Below are 21,134 nucleotides of genomic sequence, written 5' to 3'. Positions count from 1 at the left end.
AAAAATTCATTACACTATAAAGCTATTTTTCATGTAATAAATATAATTGTATTCTATTATTTCAGCCCGTGAGATATTAGAACAAATTTTATAATACTTATTAATAAGTTCTGGGTCTGACACATAGATGGCTCCACCTCTGAATCCCTCAAAATGCAACAAAAATGTCAAGTTTATTTTAAAATTTGTAACCAATTTAGAACACTTTGTTAGACAAACACTATTTGTCGAACTTAATAGCGCACATCTAATTTACAGTGACAAGTGAATGTTTTCTTACTTCAAGAGAATTCTCTAGTGAAATAGGTTTGCCTCAAAACAGCTCAAACCTGTTATAAAAACAAGTCGTGGTATGAAAAAGGTTTTCTCGAAGGAGAGAATAATTAATAAATAAATTAACTTACATTCTCTCTTAAAATGGTTTTATTAGTTCAAACCCAGGACTTATCGAGTGTTGTACTATTGTTGAAAATTGTGCTGTGTCTTTATTTTGCTTTATATTTGATAATTAGATGATTTTAAAATAGGTGATATAAAATGGAAGTTGCCTTTCTTATTTGAATTATAAAAGTGCTTGTTGATTATTAATACTATTCATCTATTATGTAACTTGTTTATATACTACATTCTATAGCTTCACTAGAAACTATATTATATTAATAAGTAAGTTAATTAGCTAGATTAGTTAAATTAAACAGTTAATATTAACCACGTTCAAAAGTAAACAGGACTTTTTCAACATTAGAGGCACTAGTGCTATATATTTCAATGATATTTTGTGAACGTTTTTAGACCTATTCGTTTGAACCATACTGTCTGATAAAAGAGTCGTTAGGCTTTAAATGTTATATATTTAATAATCGAAGTGTTTCAAGTGATGAAATAAGTTTATTGGGAACCTTTTTCTTATAACAGTAGAGTGATACATGAACTTCAAGCATCACAAGAACGTAAATAATGATCAACATAATAGATGATCGAGATATGTGATCAATATCTATGTGACGTAAGTCTATCAGAGTAACGATAGTACGTATTTTGGCCAATGAAGATGACAAGATGTAAAAAAAGTCCCCCAAATATAAAAATATTATTATAATATTATTGATTAAATTAAATATTAGCAACGTATGATGTTCGCCCATTTAGAAAATTGAATTTATCAATGAAGGATGAAGATATTATGTGAAAATGAATATGTTAACGACTCAATGATAATTTTGTAGACTAATTAAAACATTCTATTAACTACTATTATATTCTTCTAAGACGAATCGATTTTGCTAAAATGAAAACATTTGTTCTTATTTTTCTGAAAGTCCTGTTTTCTTTTAAATCCCTCTAATCTAAAAAATAATTTTATTTAATTAAAAATGGGTACTTAAATTGATTAATTATATTATAGGTTATTTGTTATTTTGTAATCAGTCCTTTTTAAACTGTTATCGTTGAATTTGGAACAGTTATTCATCTGAATATCCACATTAACGTTACTGACCGTGGTGACCAAGGAATTCCTGTTGACGCTGCCGGCGATTCCGCTCGATTTACTCGTCCTACTGACTCCTTGGGCTCTCTTGAATTTTGCCGTATAGGGTAGCGGTTGACCTCGGATGGCTCCTCTGTTGTAATTTGCGTATTCCTTGCACAGTCCTAGCTTGCCCATCAGAATGAAGAAGTCCTTGCGATATTGCTGGGTGAGAATGGCGTATAGGCAGGGATTAGCGCACGAGTTCAGGGGGTAAATGAAGACCAGTAAAATTTTGGTTTGCGTCACGGTAATCAAAGGGTGGCCCAATAAAGCGGTGATGCCGAAGAAGGCGATCGGCGATAGACACGCGAAGTCGGTAAAGACCAGCAGTGCCATTTTTTTCGCCACCGTGTGGTCGTTCCTCACAGAATTCGCTATGCCCGTCTTGCCACCTGGAAAAAAATCGGACGTAAAACGTTCGAGTAAGCATCTAGACTAAACTCTTTTTAATGGGCGCCATAAAAGGCAGCGGCGCCTTAATTTCGGGGTCCCCGAGACTAACTGCGAATAAAAGTAAATTAATCAAGAAGAAAGGGCGCCCACCGACAATTAAAAAAATGTGCTAACGCTGAGTTAAATTTAGGTTTAAATGGATGTGCTGTCGATGGGGTTCACATCGGAAATCTGCAGCTATAATACGGCTTGAGAGCTGTAAAAGTTCTCCTGTTTTATATAACAAGCAGCAGTGGCAAGATAATTAAATATAATTTAATTCATTGCGTTGATTTATGGAACGTTTTATTACTGAGGAAGGTCACTATAATATTTAAAATAATGTATAATTTTGGATAAATAACATGGGCTGAAAAGTTGCGGACTTAACAAGGAAAAATAATTCGCAAAATTGGCGCAAAAAAAACCTTTCAAAATTGGCTTTATTCATCATCGTAATCTCCACCAAGAGCCACATAGTTATTCCAGCACCGATCTAACATTGAACAATACTTTTGTAGATTGATTGATCTGTTGCCTCAAAATAGGCCTGCCCAGTTGGCCAGTTGCTGTCCACTCAAATGGCATACATATAGACGCAAACATTCTGGTTTGTTACATTTAAACATGGCCAAACACTGTCCAGAATCATCAACACGTTCTTGTTTTTGGGCAATGGTGAGCAAACGCGTCACCCACTTTGAACAGAGCTTTCTCATATTAAAATGCTCAAGCAATATAAAGCCAAATCGTCCTTTTGATATCTTTACGATGTTAGTTAAACCATGCAACTTGACTTTTCGATCATTCAAAACAATTTTGTGGATTTTTTATATGTTTTCTGGTTTTACCACCTCATTTGGACGTCCACTGCGTTTTACATCATCGATGTCCCTACGACCAAGTTTGAAGTCAACAAACCAACTTTTAAAACACGAAAACTTTTTTAAAACACAAAAGTCGATAACAAATTTTAAAAAACTTATAAACCTATGAGTATTTAGAAGATTAGATAGAGAATCTTATAAGTTATAATATCATGAAATTTTAACAGCTTTATTTTGAATGTGAGTGCTAAATGAAAAAGCGATAAAAGCAATAAAACTATCGCTTCCTATGTGTTAGGCCCGGGATTTTCTGCCCATGTGTTAAGGAACATCCAACGATTTAAGTAACACCCATAGTTCGTAGAGTTATATTAATATTATAGCTTAAAGTCCCTATAACGCGTCAGCTTATTTTGGAAACTAAGATAAGTAAACAAAAATGAGAGTTTAGAATCATTTACTTTGTTCTTTTTTAAAGTTCTTCTTCGACTTTATCTAAATATAAGATAAATGGTATAATAATATTTATTTTTATAAACTATAAACAATATATATACATACATACATATATATATATATATATATATATATATATATATATATATCTTAGTTAAGTTAGTTTTTAATTATTTAAGTTACATGTTAATTAACTAGTTATTTAAATTTCATATTAAAACAAAATGAATATAAATATGACGATAGTAAGTTCTACTTACCTTCTCTTATAGTTCTGTACATGCTACCATAACAGACACATATTAATGTGAAAGCAGTGCAATTGAAGGTTAATAATGTGGCTAAATAGAATGCATCCATATAGTTTTTGTACTCCAATGGTAAACAGATACTTGTCCTGGAATAACTGCTGATGCCCTGCAGGGGAAGAATGGCCATGACCAATGCACATATCCATCCGATCAACATAATTTTCACCGAAGTTCTTAGCTTGAGGCGTTTGTTTAGGTGAGCAGCCCAAGTAATAGTACACCTGAATGAGATATAAGCATTATATTAGGAATGTTCCAGAACTGTTTTATATTAAACATACCATCTCTCCAACGTTATAACGGCTAATGTGTAGACAGAGAGAACATTTCCGAATATTGTTAAAAATCCAGCTACATTACATCCATAGCCTATATTAAGAAACAATTTTGTTTATTGTGTGGTAATACGAAATTTTATAATAACTGTTAAACTGATTTAATTGTTAATTCAATCATTTTAAAGTTATATTACTTTTTATACCTTTTATTACCTTAACGTCTTTTACATTTTATTTCCACGTAAAGACGGACCAATCGTAAACATTATATTAATTTTTTATACTTTGTTAGAAAGGGAGCACATTACTACATCAACATCATTTATTACGATTTTGACATTAATTTAATTGTGCTCGGGATGACACACAAGACGAGGGACAGAAAAAGAAATAAAACCTATAGAAAAAAGCTAGTTGGAAATCAGAGGTATTATTCAATTATTTTTTCTGCATTTTTTCTTGAGATGTGAGAGGAACCAGGGGATCAAGAGAGCTAAATATGGCGAATAATTAGTGCTTTAATACCCTTTTTGCGATAATTGCTTGAGTTATGTCACCAGGTGCTTCATGGAGATTATGTTAACGGTGACTGCTTTTTTAAAGGAATTTTTGTACCTAAAGATTACTGTAATAATACTATTAGATTACTGACATAATGACTTTTGATTGAGTAATATTTTTATTGGAAGTTTTCAAAGAATGGTTATTTTTACCATGCTATAGTATTGCATTGGCTTTATTGCATAAGTATTAATAGAGATATGTGACGTCTATTAGGAAAAAGAGAACTACTTTCCCCTATCCACATACAATACACATATAATAGTCTTATTGCTTTAAGATATTCAATATATAAATGTCTTCTTTATTTTTTTTTATTATCCAGTAACTGAATTCAGATTTTTTTCGTATCAAGTCAACTAAATCGCAAAACAGTTGCAAGAGGATATTTTAATTCTTATAGAATATATTTTTACTTTTACTTTTCAATTCTGACGAGGTGTCAATTAAAAATTAATCTTTTTTAAATAGATTAATATTTAATATTGAAAAAATTATATTGTTGTAATAATGACTATGGTCTAACATATATCACAACCATTATCCAAGAGTTTATTTCTTGTTATCAGTACAACGAATCGATATTTCGCACATGTAAATCAAGAGAACAAAATGGAGACACTTTTATTGAAAACATTATTCCATACTATTAAACATTTTGACTGTAATAATGATTTTATGCAATTTTTAAAAAAATTGAAAAAATATTACGTAAAAAATATAAAAAATTGTTACGAAAGAGATGAACATGAACCTACTTAAACTAATATTTGCACTAATATATTCTTTTTCTGGGGATTTCCTCCATTTTGAAATATACTTCGACATGCATCATATAATATGCATAGCATCATATTAATGTATTTATGCGACATTTATTTCTATTGATTGCTAAGTAACCGATTAATTTAAAAACCGTCTTAGAAGATATAGATCTTGGCCTATAGGCAATAACACGATATATGCAAATAATTACGAACATAACGAATGATTGAAACATGCGATTATAATTAGGAAGACTTTCTTGCTGTCTCGACTACAGTGAGCAACAAATTGATGTTGTTTAGTCTTAACATGCAAGAATAAATGTAATCCTTGGCGGTTTTTCATGATCAAAAGTCAAATTAACTTTGTAATGAAAGCAATAGGATAGCTATCTGACAAACTTTAATGTCCTTAACTTTAACGATTGTGACAAAATATAGAAACTCTTAAAGAAAAATAGAAAATTCAGACATTCTTGAGACAGTGTCTAGTCTTTTGGCCGTAGTAATGTAGAAGGTTATTCAGATAGAACAATAGTTTTTAAGAATAAAAAAGCCATATTGTCACAATCCTCTTGATATGTTCAATAAGAGGCAATCACAATTACAAATGTTCATAAGTTTATTTTAGAAATACGACTTTACTAATAGGATTACTGTATCTGGTTGGATTTTGCCAACAGAAACATTTTATGCAGTCTCTTACAAATGCCAGCATTTATGATGGAGAACTCCAAAAGAAATCTACGATCCATCTCAACTGCTTTTTTCGTACAGTTAATCATGGGGGGGGGGGGCTTCTTTATGATTTGCGGGGCAGTATCGTGGTATTCAGTTGATTCTGTCATTCCAGTCTGAGATACAATTATGAAGTTCTTGCTACGACTAGTGCCAAAAACTGCTATATTTTAGGTGAAACTGCGTCCATACATATAGCCAAAAAATTTGAGGTTGCCTTGATTTCACGGTCATAAGATTGGCATTAAACATTTGTTTTGGCCATGACAATCGCCAGACCTCAACATAATTGAACTGAAATTGTTATAGAGACTTTTAGATCAGTGTGTGAGATGTAGATTTTCATCGGCCACATACTGTTCTGCGAAGAATTTCAGGTATATAAAAGGCAAATAGTGACCTAAATATTGTGTATATGTCAGCTGTTCATATTAATTTGTCCATATCCTGTAAATATTAAATAAAATATTTTGGGGCTGAGAAAACTAACTATTATATAAGCATTTAATGAGTCATATGATAATACACTTGGTTTAACGTCTTCATAAGATTATTACTGATGTAGAACTAATATTATAATGTAAAAATAATTATGAAAATAAATAACGTAACATTTGATTTAGTTGGTAGCTACGGGAAATGACGCGAACACGATAGAGAGAGGATTAAGAATAATTTGACGGACGTGTGACAGACAGAGTTGCGTTGATCCCGTTCTGTCGAATTAAATTCGGTGCAAATACTTGAGCGATTACTTTGTTTGCTGCTGCCTAATTTTAGGGCAATTTGGTCTATTTTTTAAGGGAAAGAAAAACAGCCCAGCGGTGTGGCTGGCGATATTCCCAGGACAGACACGTATTTCATATGTTGTTGACATATCTGGTAGGTAAAACGGATGAATAATGATTCTTTTCCAAAAAGAATACGTTGGTTTATATTAAAACCATTTAGTTGTAAAAAATATATATAAGAGTAACATTTTTAATTTTTTTATTGAACTTATTATTTACAAGTTGTTCCAAAAGAAAGTTTACATATAACAGGCCAATTGAAAAGTCCCCGGCCTACCATAGTAAAACACATTTTTTTGCCAATATTGGTTTTTTTTATTCAACATTCAACAAAGGTGATACACTGATTATAGCGACTCTCCAACTTTTGGATACCATTTTTGTAGTACGATTTGCCCTTTGCTTCAAAGTATGCCTCACCTCTTCATTCGACGAACATTTCTTCCAAGCGAACATTCTCTTGAGATCTGAGAAGAGGAAATGGGGCCAGAACTGGAGAATACGGTGGATGAGGAAGCAATTCGAAGCCCAATTCATCGTTTTCACTGACTTGTGACACGGTGCATTGTCTTGGTGAAGCAGCACTTTCTTTTTCTTAAAATGCGGCCGTTTTTCAGCAAATTCGTACTGCAAACGGTCCAATAATGCTATGTAATAGTCGCTGTTGATGGTCCTTCCTTTTTCGAGGAAGTCAATGAAAATTATTCCATGCGCGCAAAATACAGACGCCATGAATTTGCCAGCCGACTGTTGCATTTTCCCACGCTTTGGAGCGGGTTCATCGTGTGCAATTCACTGGGATGACTGTTGATTGGACTTCGGAGTGAAATAATGGAGCTATGTTCCATCTGTTGTTATATATCGGCGCAAAAACTTGAGTTAAACCCTGCTCCAAATCATCAACTCGTCGTTGTTTTTGGTCAAAACTGAGCTCGCGCGGCATTCAGTTTGTACAGAGCTTTGTCATACCCCCATGATGTATACGTCCAGTTGATATCTTTTTGAGTGTCTATTATTTAATTCAATTTCAGTTTACGATCATTCAAAATTATTTTGTGGATTTTTTAATGTTTTTGTTGGTAACAACCTTTTGTGGGCGTCCACTGCGTTCACCGTCTTCACCACGTCTAAACTTAGCGTACCAATCCTTGATTGTTGATTTTCCTGGACCAGTGTCCGGAAACTCAGCATCAAGCCAAGTGTTTGCTTCAACTGTATTTTTTCCTTTCAAAAAGCAATGTTTTATCAACACGCGAAATTCCTTTTTATCCATTTTTTTCACAATAACAAATGTTGCTTCACTCAAAATGCTATAATTCACAAACTAATGATCCGATAGCTATCAAATTTACAACGCGTCTTTTGCTTTTTAGGGCTGACTAAAAAATATATGGATTTAATTCTAGTAGCGCCATCTATGTGTCAGACCGGGAACTTTTAAATTGACCTGTTATTTGTTGCCTTAGCTCTTAGGGATTTATTAAGAGCCCGATATGGCGTTGTGTCTGAGAAATTTTAAAATAGCTGAAGATGCATTCAATAGTTGAATACACTCATTCGAAAAAGCGTCAACAGCTTGAAGAAATCAGAATAACATTATAAAAACGAGAATATAATAACACCAGATATGTATCAGCACCTTTCTTGGTGTCGATGATGGATTTCTAATCATTTGTGAAGCTCTTCCGGGCTATTTTATGGTTTGAAATAATATATCTCAAAATTGTCAATTTTAGTTTATACCAAACTTTATAAGTATCGAGCTTCTTTTGGTATTTAGTTTTATTCAAATTGCTCATAAGTTGCAATAAGTTGATCTATCTTCATACCATCATATGTTTTAAGAATTTAAATTATTTATTCACTTATTTGCCTACCAGAGCGATGTTCATCTTTAACATCGAAATTTTATGAGAAAAACTCAGCAGCGTTTCCTTACTTCCAAAGCAAATAAGTAAAATATTATAAAAACGAATTTTTGCTCAATAAAGTTTGAAAAAGTTAACGAATGACGCTATCTAGAACTTCCTAAAGGCTGTTAGGTTTTAAACGGCTTATGGTATGATTTCATGGAATAAATATTGCCAAAGATATGTGGCTTTAAAGTAATCTCTTAAAACTATTTTATAGACGTAATATTTTTTAAAATAAAACATTTGAATAAATGTTATGTTCAATTAGGTTTTTACAAATATAGCCTTGTAATTTATTCTCTTGAAGTAAAGTGCTGCTTGTCATTGTATTATTTATTGTCCCCTGTATTATTTATCTACCCAACTAATTCAGCATTCTAGGGGGATGAACCCATAACGAGTTTGATCTGAAGTGGCGATGTAATAAAGCACTCTGAAAGTGTGCCAGTTCACCCTAAGGCACTCATCAAGGCATGTCAGTCAAACTCGTAATGCCAGTGAAGTCCGTAGGCCAAAAACTATACTATCGGCCCATTTACTAGATATATACTATTGTCTTTATAGAATAACATAAAAACAGTCTTGAGAATATAGTGAATTAGTTTGAACAGAGTATCACTTACTGAAGCGACATTTCACGTGTTATTATATAATGTAAGTTGAATAAGATAGTTCTCATTAAGATGATTGTGAAATGCTCGGAGAATAATTCAAAAATTATTTTTTGATTATTTGAAAATTCATATTTCGATGAAAATGTTGTCCAAGCACGTTAATTAATATTTATTATTATATTTAAGTTTCCTTGAAGTGATCGATTAGTCTTACATTTTGTATTTTCTGATGGCTTTTTTTTTTAATAATCTGTGGTTAGATTCCGCTCATCTAATTACATATATATGAATCAATCTGTATCAATATTTAGCTCTAACTCTTTTATGTCTTCTATACGCTCATTGATCATATTTTTTTCCAAACCTTTCATCAAAATAACAGTAAATGCCATTTTACACCCGGGAGCTCTGAATGTTAATCAATTGAAGAATGTTTTAAGTGTTAAGAACATTTTAATAGACTAGAATACATTTCAAATGCTAAAAATAGTTTTATATATTTTATTTAATATTTCCAATTTTATCTAATAGATATATTAAAAGGACTAAATGGAAATACTCTTCGTTTATATCTAGAAGAACTATTATTTATACATATGCCCTATTTGCTGTTCAAGTTCCATCTCACTACGTTTTCAGAAGCTTATGAAGAAGTCAAAATACGCAAAAGTTGTTTTCAAAGGATGTTAAGAGATATTACATTTTTCATCCCATGATTTTTGCCAGATGAATACCAAAGCTAAATTAGTTATAAAATCATATAAAATTTGATAGTTTCTGATCATTGAAAAATAAAATAAAACATTTTGTGGACTCACCTTCTTGCCAGTCAATTGCCCAGTTGAAATATGCCCCGATGGAATGGGCATCGATCCCAGCTAGCAACAACAGATGTACCCCAATACAAAAATCCGCTATTGCCAGATTACACATCAGGAATTTCGAAACCGTTATCCTGAAATAAAAAAAAAGAGTACTTTGTGTGTGTTTCAACTAGTTTCTGATAATCCGAGGTATGATAGAGTGGTTTTTTATTACAAATTGACACGTTTTTTAACGATTCGTTGATTGGTAACGCAATTTCGGATAATCACATTTTCGAAAGTTTCTATTTTTTTTTTATGCATCAAGGGTTGCCAGTACGATATCAAGCTAACAATAAATGGACAAAAATAGGGGCAAGGATATTGTCTTCTAGCCTATTTGTTTAAATTAAGCACTAGTTTGATATAAATAAAAAATATGTGCGTGATGTTATAATAACATATTTGTTATTTATTTAGGTTTTCGGTACAACGTCAAAATAAATGTTAGAACGGCATTATTAAAGTTGGCTATGAGATCGAAAGTTAGTCATTTTATTCTTTTTTAGTAAACATCTATTGTTATGCAAATAAGAATTATATTATGTTTATAGATATTTATAAGGAGTATTATACACACAAGGTTCAAAATCATCCCTTAATTGTAATTGCAATTTTGATCAAGTTTTCTTATTTAAGTTTATTTATTTTTTTATGTGCAATATCCTCTTGATGTCTGTTGGAAAGGGAGTAAAAACAATTTATGTCACAAATTACTGCTACAAGAACTAGATGTCAAAATTGATATGTAACAGATAGATTCCAAGTAAGTTTTTCTGAATTTTTTTCCACATATTCATCTTTTTGTCACCCTAATTTGACCATAATTTTCTTTTCATCATTCATCTGTTTTTCTTCTTGTTTCAGTTGCTTTACTATCTTTTGGGTGATATTCTAGTTCTTTTGTTATAGCCTAATAAATTTTAACTTGTGGTGGTTCTGGCAAATATATGATTGATTGTGTATTGGTTTGTTAAGGGATTTCCTTTGAAACAGATAATTGTAGAAATGGGAGATTTTATTAGAAATTATAGTAATTTTTACAGTTATTTCAAATTTGCTTGCTATTCTTTCAGTGTTAATCAATATAATAGCAATGTGGTTCTTAAGATTCCTAGAATAGGTTTGATGAGTGTAATAAAGAATCACAAAATATTGATTTAGAATAATAATGTAGGATAGATTCTAAAAAATATCCGAGTTTATTGGCACACTTCGATTTCATTAAAATTATTACGTTTTATTTTAGAGTTAAAAAATCAGTTTTGTGCTACCAACAGTAAGAAAAAATGAACGAAAAAATTGAAAAAGGATTTATAAAAGCAAGTAACAAACTAAGGAAATTTGCTTAAAATCCATTTGTCGATGGTGATTGCGACTGATATAATAATTTTAAAAAGACGTTGATGATATTACAATCACCAAAGTTGTCATTGCCAACGAGAACAAAAAAATCATGTAGATGATTGCTATGTTTGGAATAGTATAAATATCTTGACGTATCATCAGTGTCAAAACACGTTTCACGTTCGGATAAATTAACAATGGATTAAGGAAAAATATTGGTAACAACATTCTCAGTAATCAATAAATCATCAGATTACAAGACCGTAATGGAAAATGTGTTGCAAAATGTTCTGTATTGACATCTTGATTATTTTATAGAACTTGAGCGGCACGATCGAAGAGCAAGACAAGAATTTTGGGACGAAGGCACGATGAGCATTTCCTGTTGGACCATAATGGGTGAAAAATCTCATAGCATATAAAAGACTCAGTTCAACCTCTGGTCATTTGTGATTTATACATTTAAGTTCAATAAACTGTAGCTAATGGTCAAAAATAATGAATATTTCGAACCAAATTTAAAAACGGGCTACTAGTTTGATTATATCTCCCCAAACTGTCTTATAAACAACTTTTGGTTGCTCATATTCCAAATCTTATATATTTGTGCTTATATTTACCTTGTGATGAAAACACACAACTGTGAAAACAAAAAAAATTGGATTTTTATTGATGTATGTTAACATTAGGGACCATTCAACAATTGATACACATTATAATACCTATTTATAACACAAAAATATTAAAATAATTTATAAATAAGACTCGTAGCGGTCCAGTGGGATTAAAGGAATTACATCACGCACACATTTGAATAATAAGAGGAAGTAATTGATAAATGGTGGAATCGTGAACATATTTTAGACAGATTAAAAATTAACAGTTTAGTGATTGAATTGGTCAGTGTGCCGTAAAGTGAAAGTGACTGAAGAAAACTTTCAGGATATGTGATAATGCTGTGCAATGCTGGAAATTCTTGAGACAGAGTGATGAGAGTTGAAACAACTAAAGCTATGCATATAATTGAATGAATATAACTATAGAAAATGGTATTGTAGGGCGTGAAAGATTTGCGTGCACAGGTAATATTGTAATTGTTCAAAATTACACATAAGCATTTGGTGAGAACGTATGAAGAGAGAATGAATACTAACAGTTTTTGTAGATATGATAAATGCATTAGACAGAATTCAGTGATTAATTTTATCAAGAATAAGGTACACAGGTAGTAGCAGAGGAAATAAAAATACAGTGTACCAAGATGACTTGCCAGGTAAACGCACCATCGAAGGAAACAAGAACTAAACGTAAAAAGTAAAAATGCTTTCGAATGAAAGTAAAATACGTTTCTCAAAAAAAGAGTTCAATGTAAACAAAACAAATCTAACCTACAAACTATTATCCTTGTATTCTTAATTGTAGTTTTAAGTCCTTCGATAATATATGTATTAGATGTACAATAATGTTAAAATAAATTATATTTGATAATATTTTTGTCCAATTATTTTATTTAGATTAGAAATGTGTTTAGGGTCGTATGTCAAAACCGAACTGAACTAAAACTCAGAGTTGCTGCGGCAACATCGTAATGTTTCGGCGTCACAAATATCCACGACGCATTAAAAAAACTTTGAATAGACTGTATAAGACTATATAAAGAATACACAAAATAATAAATAATTACGCTATAAGTTGTTTTTATTGAAATCAATAGATATGATTAATTACCTAAAATGCGACGTTCCTATAACGATCAAGACGAAGAGATTGCCGATGACCGCCGAGTGCGATATGATCCACACGGGCACCCGAAGGATCCAGTTCCCCATCAGATCCTCGCAGGGGTTGAAAGCGTCCGGCGCCGGGGAGCATCGAACCTAAAAATTGCACGCTTTATCTAAATCAATTTCATACATCGTGTGAAAGTAGAGATAGGGTCAAACTTCCCTTACCGTTACTGGGGCGTTACCACCTAACGGGTCGGGCTCAATCTTGAGGAGTCTATCAATTTATTTTGTAAAGGAAAGGCGCCTTAACTAAGATAAATGGTTCACGAACTTGAATCGTGGTGGTACAAGGGCGCCTCTGGTTTCGAAGGGGAGTATTGTCAGCAATTAACCACCACCAAAATCAACATTACCCTTGTTCTATTTTAACGGGGCGCTTTTATTTGCATATTAAAATTAGGATATGTTACAGTTTCTATTCAGATTAAGTGAATGGCGAATTGATGGTTTTAAAAATAATAAATCATTGGATCAGATGAGGTTTGGGCTTGTTATTAACTCTTCAACAGTTCACCTAATTTGTGTCATTTATAGCGTTGGGAACTATCGACTAAAAACGACTATCGACTGTTTAGTAATAGGCTATTTTCTAGTATCGAGTGTTTCAGTCGTGTACTTTCAGGTACTACTTTCATGTATGATTGTAAGATACAAAATAATAAAATATTGTACACTAATATAACAGTATTTTGAAATTCTATTTTACAAGATTAGTTATTAATTTAATCAGGTAAAAGAACAACATTTTGAATGATGAATAAAAAAACAATTTTACTTGTATTTATGTTGTCTTTTTCGACTTTTTAAGTTTCTCGTTGTTTTTTTTTTGTTCTGGCCTAAAAACCAGGCGGTGGAATGCATGACGCATATGTGGTCGGGAGACTTGCCCTGGAGTGACAACTTGGACCGGGTTCTGTGGAACTGCCTCTGGTCTTACCAATATACTAAACCGAAACCGCCTCACAGTTGAGCCCTGTGGATCCCTACTGCTACTGCATTAAATTTGGGGATATGGTACCCGCTCATGGGGCAGCCGTTATTGGGCACGAGGGCCCGGCTATTCTATTGATTCGCGAACCTGAGTTAACACACAACTGGATACTGTTGTATGGGGGGCAAAAGTAATGACGGATGAGGTCGTTTCAGCCTGGAAAAGGGGGGAGCTTGGCGGTGACGCGGTGCTAAGCTCCCCGCATGTCGACCAGCTCGTGAACGCAGCGCGTTTTCAGGAGAACTTGAGCTGAGTTGTTGTTTGTGGAATGATTGAGATATGAAGTGCTTGATTTCTGGAGTGTCAGTTTCCCTATGAATTTGATTATTTCTGACAAACCATGGAGCGTTTAATATTCTCCTGAGGAGCTTATTTTGGAAAACTTGAAGCCGTTTGACCTGGTTGGGTGTAACAAACTTGAAGTAGACATTAGATCAGTAGAGGAGTATAGACCGAATTAACATCTTGTAAAATAAGCATTTGATGGAGATGGAAAGTCTGCTAGAAGAGCAGATCAGAGAAGATAGCAGGTTTGCTATCCCCAAACCTTTTTGGATTGCTTTCTGGATTTGGGAATGCCAACCGAACCGCCGGTCGAAGTGAAGACCTAGGTACGTGACGTTATCCAGCCATGGAATTATTGCGGTGTCGATCTTAAGTTGCGAGACGCGCAGAGCGTAACGCTTCTTATGGAAAATGATGGCTTGGGTTTTCAGGGGGTTGATTTGCAACCTCCAGAATTTGAACCACTTGACCGCATGATCGAGCCGCTTCTGTAAACGTCCATGAATTGTAACTTCGAACCTGGCGGCCGTGAAGAAAGCAGTGTCGTCAGCGTAAAACGCGACGTCAATGTGCTCTTTTCTCGGCAGACCTTGAGGAACCTTGAGGTATGCCAGCATCGATTGGTTTACGACTGGAAAGTGATTACCTGATCTTGACCTGGAAAGATCTGTCCGAGAGATAAGACTTGTTGAGAACGGTGTTTCTCGATGTTTGTTCAAGCTTAACATTGCAAGTTAAAACTTATTTCATTCAAGTTTCTGTGAATAATAATCCTATAATTATTACTGTATTTATATTTGTATTTCTAAACGGTGCGATGGTTAAATAGTTAATAAAGATTTATTGAGAAAATACGATACAAATATTTAGTGGTCAGTACTCCATTCCTCTTTACACAGTCAAGTCTAATATACAAATTATAAAAATAATTTTAAAAACTATTATTTTGTTTATATTTATTTTATTTTTAAACACCAAAATAATATAGTTCCAAAATGATGAAAAAATCTACCATAAAACTACTGAATTATTAGTAGCAATTTACAGTAGAGTATGGAATGAGGTACATATCCCACAGGATTAGCAAAGAGGACTTATTGTTCGAATGTAGAAAAGATAATGAGGCTGAATAATAAGTTTCCGGACATTGTGCTATTATGTACAGCTATGAGGATATACGAGCGAACTATAGAATATCGTTCAATATCAGTAATAAGTCACTAACGGAATAGCCGAGCGGATTCCTTTTTTTTTGGCCTGAAACCGGGACGAGGAATTCTGTTACGGATAACTGGTCGGGGAGACCCGCAAGAATAAGCGAGTTGGACTGGTTATGTGAGTACTGTCTTTGGGGTACCCACTAAACCACACCCTATCAGCTGATGCAATGAATCTAACTGATACTTCTTACTGTCAGTAAGAAGGGTGCCCCTAACTGGTAACACCGTTAAAAGGCACAATGCCAGGCAAGGAAATGACATGGTTATCAGACCACGCAGCTTGCGGTTCATGATTTAATCGCTCGAAGGAGAAGGTCGAGACAAATTGAAGTTAGAGCACGACGTGGTAGTGCCGGCTGTGATAGAATAAGGCCACGATACATCTATTGTCCGAGAGACGAAGAGTGGAGACATATCTCGAGTAGAACTCGGATATAAAATCGTAAACTTGGGGACGTCTGTTTTTCCAGGGTCTGTCTGTTCAACCAGGGGGCAGTGACTATTCTCCTGAGAAGTTTGTTTTGAAAGACTTGAAGACATTTCGCCTGGCTAGGTGAGACGTATTTTAGATAGACCCTGGAGCCGTATAAAACGACTGATCGAACCAGCATCTTGTACAAGAGAGATCTAAATGAGAGAAGAAGCCTGCTGGCCCGGTTGATGAGCGGGAACAGCAAATTAACAATACCTTGACCTTTCTGGAGGAACCTTTTAGTCTGGGAGTTCAACCTAAGCTTGCGATAGAAGACAAGACCGAGATAGGTGGCTTCTTCTGACCACGGGATTTCAGCGTTCTCGATTTTAAGACGCAAAATGCTGGGTGCAAAACGCTTTTTGTGGAAGAAGGCCTGGGTTTTCTGTGGGTTGACCTGCAACCTCCAAAAATATAACAACTGGACCGTCTCATCGAGTTGTTTTTGGAGTCTGCTTTGGATGTGTGGTGCTACTCTGGAAGAAGCAAAATAAGCTGTGTATCCAGCGTAAAAAGCTGCCTCAACTTGTGGTCTCCTAGGGATATCTGTCGAGCGATTTCCGGAAGGGGATACGTATACGAAAACATATGTTTGGGATAAGATAAATAGTGGGAAAGGTTCAAGCTAAAAAAAATAGATATATCTACACTTGACATAGTAAGAGGGTAAATACTAACTATAGTTATATTAAAATATAAGTATAGGAAAATAATAAATCTATAGGAATTATGCGAGAAATATAGAGAATAAATACCAATGCCGTCAGTATATACAACATGAAGTCAAAAACCTTCAAAACCCAAACAGAACTTAGATAAGGAGGTAGTTTAGAGTTTCACTATTTATAAAGGCTCTAACTGTAACTATAACACCTCGATTAGTTGAAATACTTTCTGAATATATTAATTTTAAATTAGAATAATGTTTAAAGTATGGATAATAGATCGCAAATTATCCTAATATGCGTATTAACAATCATTATCTAGGTTACGGTGCCCTAAACTTTGTTTCGAACTTTTAAAGAGCTTCTCTTGAAAGTATTTTTTTTATTAAAATCGATTGATCCAAGTTCTACCTAAAATTTATATACTCGGAGATCGTATGTTCGTATTTTTTAACAGTATTTAAAAAATAGAGAAGACTAAAAACAGGGTCTATGCCTTTTAAGAAAAAAATTCTTTCAAAGTTTAGGTCTATATATTATTGTGCTCTGTAAACGTCATTGAAGATTATATAAAAAACTGAGAGTAAAATATTTTATGACAGAATACCGTTTTAAGTTATTTGAGAAAATGTTTTTTTTAATATTTTAAAGTATCCTTTTTACCAACGAAGGTTTATCTGGACTGGGCCTACTGGGTTATATATAATATGGGTTCCGAATTACGGGTACTGTATAGAAATTATTATTATTATCATTCATCCAATCTTCATCCAATCTTCACGTAAATCATCCCAGAAGACATCCTGTCTTAGCCAGCTTGGTTACTGGCGTGACTGGGATCAATTTCTTTGTCGGAATTTGCATATTTGCTTTTTAGACAATCATAATTATAAACAATCACAAACATACATTTACAACCATGCCCCAGCAGGATTTGGACCGGCGTCCTGTCGTTTTAACAAGTCTGCCAACCAAACCAGCAAAATATATATCTTAATAGTTTATTTCTTCCTTACATTTTAAAGAATTTGGTACATTACTTTTACTATAAAAGTTGTCAATGTTTAATTATTTATCCACACTTAATTATTTCATAACTATGATATTTATTTATTTCGATAAGAAACAAAGAAATTTTTAATGCCCTTAAAATATTTTATATTTGTTTTAACGTTATGTCTTTTCCTTTTAAGCGCTATATAATTTGCTAAAGTAACTCGAACATTATCCGTTGTTTAAAATCACTTTTCAATTATATTTATCGAACAGAACCGGAGAAAATCAATCAACTACAAACAAGTCCGTCCGAGTTATTTAAAACTGCCAATATCTCGGCCATTAGCTTTGTCGAAAACTTTATAAATTTATGAGAAAACTCACCGAATAATTTTTTATGGTCGGTTTTCGAAATATTTGAACGGCTTTACACTCTTTACATTCTGAAGTTATATCATCAACATTAACGTCATTTTCCGAAAGTTTTACCATTGTTTAACCGTTATTGTGTTTTAAGCTATGTCGATCGATACGTTTAACACAGTTTTCGTATAGAATGGATCCAGAAAAAAATTAATTTCGCTTTTTCTTTTACGTTTTTCAAATAGGATTTCTTCATGTTCATTTCGAATACTTTTTTGTTTTGATCGATGACTTATTACTGAGCATTTCTGGATGAAAAGTTGATTCAAGCGATTTTCACATCACATCATCTTGGAGTCATATTATAAAGGAGAGCTTAACAAAGAAACAAATAGTCTGATCGTACAATATTCAAGTTATACGGGATATCAGAAAATTATTTATTTGAAAAATAGTTCCTATATAACTATAAAATTTTGAAGATGTACTGCACATTAGAAGAACCATTCACCTCAAGAGTATTATTGGTGTACTTTTTTCACAGTTAAATGTAATTTTATATTTGTGTATTTGTTCGTAACCAAATCAAAGCGATGTGAAGAACTAATTAGTAACTTTTTTTTTGGCTCATATTAATAGAAGTAATGGCTCATGATATTAGTATGATGATTCGAAAGTATATAAATTTAAGAAGATAAGTTTGACATGCTTGTTAATATTATCAAGTCCTTTAAGATAAAGATACGGCAGAACCTGAAGGAAATAAAAGAGAAACAGAGAAGATATAGGGAAGAGTATAGCTCACGACAGTGGAGGAAAAAGAGAGAAAAAACAATTAAGTTGTAGGCTAAAGAAGATGTCGTTCTTGTTCAAAGATTGCCAGGAAAGAATGACCCAAAAATTGGCGGATAGGATAGGACCGATAGATATTCAGATGAAAAATTCAAAATATAAAGAGAAACAGAGAAGATATAGGGAAGAGTATAGCTCACGACAGTGGAGGAAAAAGAGAGAAAAAACAATTAAGTTGTAGGCTAAAGAAGATGTCGTTCTTGTTCAAAGATTGCCAGGAAAGAATGACCCAAAAATTGGCGGATAGGATAGGACCGATAGATATTCAGATGAAAAATTCAAAATATAGTAATGAGCCATGAATTATAAATATATGCTTGTTAAATTGAAACAAGGATAAGGAATAGAATAAAGAAAAGGTGAAGAGAAATAAAACGAGTGAAGAGAGATTGTACGAATTTGTACAGATAGGAAGGGAGATATAGTTGGTGACTGAAAATGGAGGGTGATAAAGTGCAGTAATAAGAAGGACAGTACTATTTATCATTTACAATTTAATTTTTTTGCCCTCGAAAACTAGCGTTCCAAAATGCTGCTATACTAATTTACAATATATAGTTATTCACAAGCAAACTACAAAAAAAAACATAAAACCACATATATAACATATAAATCTATATAAGCATAAATGCGGCGCATTACTTTCAAGGTCGCGGCTAGGACGGAAGGCCAGAATGTTAAAAATCAGTCGAATGAACTAGTAGAATCGAAAATAGTAACTAAAAGTAAACGACTGAAACAGTCGATAGTAAATAGTAACCAATTCAGTCGAACCGAAAATAGCGACTGAAAACAGTTACTAGTAAAAACAGTCGAGCCAAAAATAGCGACTAAAATAGTCGATAGTAAAAAGTAGTCAATTACTGAACAGTCGATAGTCGATTTCAGTTGATTGTTTCCAACACTAGTATTATGCATTTCGAAGCAAAGTAGTAACGAAATATTCCATGTAATAAATACATTAATTAGTACATCAAAAGTTAAAATGATTGTGGCAAAGAATATAAACGATTATAAAAAAATTATAATGTCACAATTCCTCTTTTGTAGGTGAATTTGGTCACATGTGGGATGCAAACACAAAACAAAGTTGGAAGCAAAGGAGTAAAACTAAAAATAATATATACTAATTACCTGAATGAAATAAATTTGCCCACTGGAAAAGATTTGAGAATATGGCGAAAAATACAACATAAACAATAAGTGAATATGATAGTTAATTTCTTGAAGATTACAGACTGTAATTTTATTTGATTATAGATAAATTGCTGTTTTATCAAATGGAATTATTAAACCATGTAAGGTCGCCAGTTGAGGGCATAAATCTATTCTTTTAACTCCATTATTTTTATTTATTTTTTAAAAATATATCATTAGTGTATACTTTTTATTTTATATCTAGTAATCCCAATTAAGAAACAATAACACATTTTTAAGGTCAATGCGAATATATAGAGTGTAACTGTAGTATTTCACAAATAATTCTAATATCATTATTATTGAAATGTACAAAAACAAAGGTCTTCGCAAGCGTTGTTAATGCACCATGTTATATTAGTTACGGTGACATCCACAAATCTCTATCCACTATGTAGAGCATATTAATGGGAGTACATTGATCAAATGATAATTAAGTTTAGGTTTTAAATATTTGCTTTGGATTTAAGAACTAATACATGGCTTGAAAAATCCTAGTAACGTAACCCTAGGACGTAACCCGTAAAAAACGTGTTTTTTTATTCAATATTGGCTTTATTCATCAACTTAATCTCCAATAAGAGCTACACGATCATTCCAGCCCTGCTCTAACATTTCAATACGATTTTAGTAAACTGATATATCTTTTGTCACAAAAGAGGCCTGTCACCAGTTGCTGTCCACTGAGATGACGATAATTTTGATTCCGATGTGAAGTGATGGATGCATGTTTCATCCAATGTCACATATCGACGCAAACAAGTCGGTTTGTTATGTTTAAATAAGGCCAAACCTTGCTCAGAATCGTACACATTCTTGTTTTTGTCAACAGTGCGCAAACGCGGCATTCACTTTAAACAGAGCTTTCTCATAGTTAAAT

At 33.0% G+C, this 21,134-nt stretch overlaps 1 protein-coding gene across 1 annotated transcript in view; it reads right to left on the bottom strand.

The window, feature by feature from the left end:
- Positions 1-1,255: 1,255 nt before the first annotated feature.
- LOC143200986 (follicle-stimulating hormone receptor) overlaps positions 1,256-21,134 on the bottom strand; it is a 233,562-nt gene continuing 213,683 nt past the window's right edge. Inside the window, exons 13-17 of the mRNA XM_076411808.1 lie at positions 13,155-13,303; positions 10,035-10,171; positions 3,839-3,926; positions 3,507-3,778; positions 1,256-1,923 (exon numbers count right to left, since the gene is read on the bottom strand). Of these exons, the coding sequence (XP_076267923.1) occupies positions 1,400-1,923; positions 3,507-3,778; positions 3,839-3,926; positions 10,035-10,171; positions 13,155-13,303 (1,170 nt within the window). The 3' untranslated portion in view covers positions 1,256-1,399. The remainder of the gene's footprint in view (positions 1,924-3,506; positions 3,779-3,838; positions 3,927-10,034; positions 10,172-13,154; positions 13,304-21,134) is intronic.

Source organism: Rhynchophorus ferrugineus, unplaced genomic scaffold (genome assembly GCF_030347505.1).
Source record: "Rhynchophorus ferrugineus isolate W39M unplaced genomic scaffold, kcgeb_rfMv2 rfM8, whole genome shotgun sequence".
Taxonomy (NCBI): domain Eukaryota; kingdom Metazoa; phylum Arthropoda; class Insecta; order Coleoptera; family Curculionidae; genus Rhynchophorus; species Rhynchophorus ferrugineus.
Note: the sequence above shows the minus strand (reverse complement) of the source record. Positions and strands in the feature narration are given on the sequence as shown.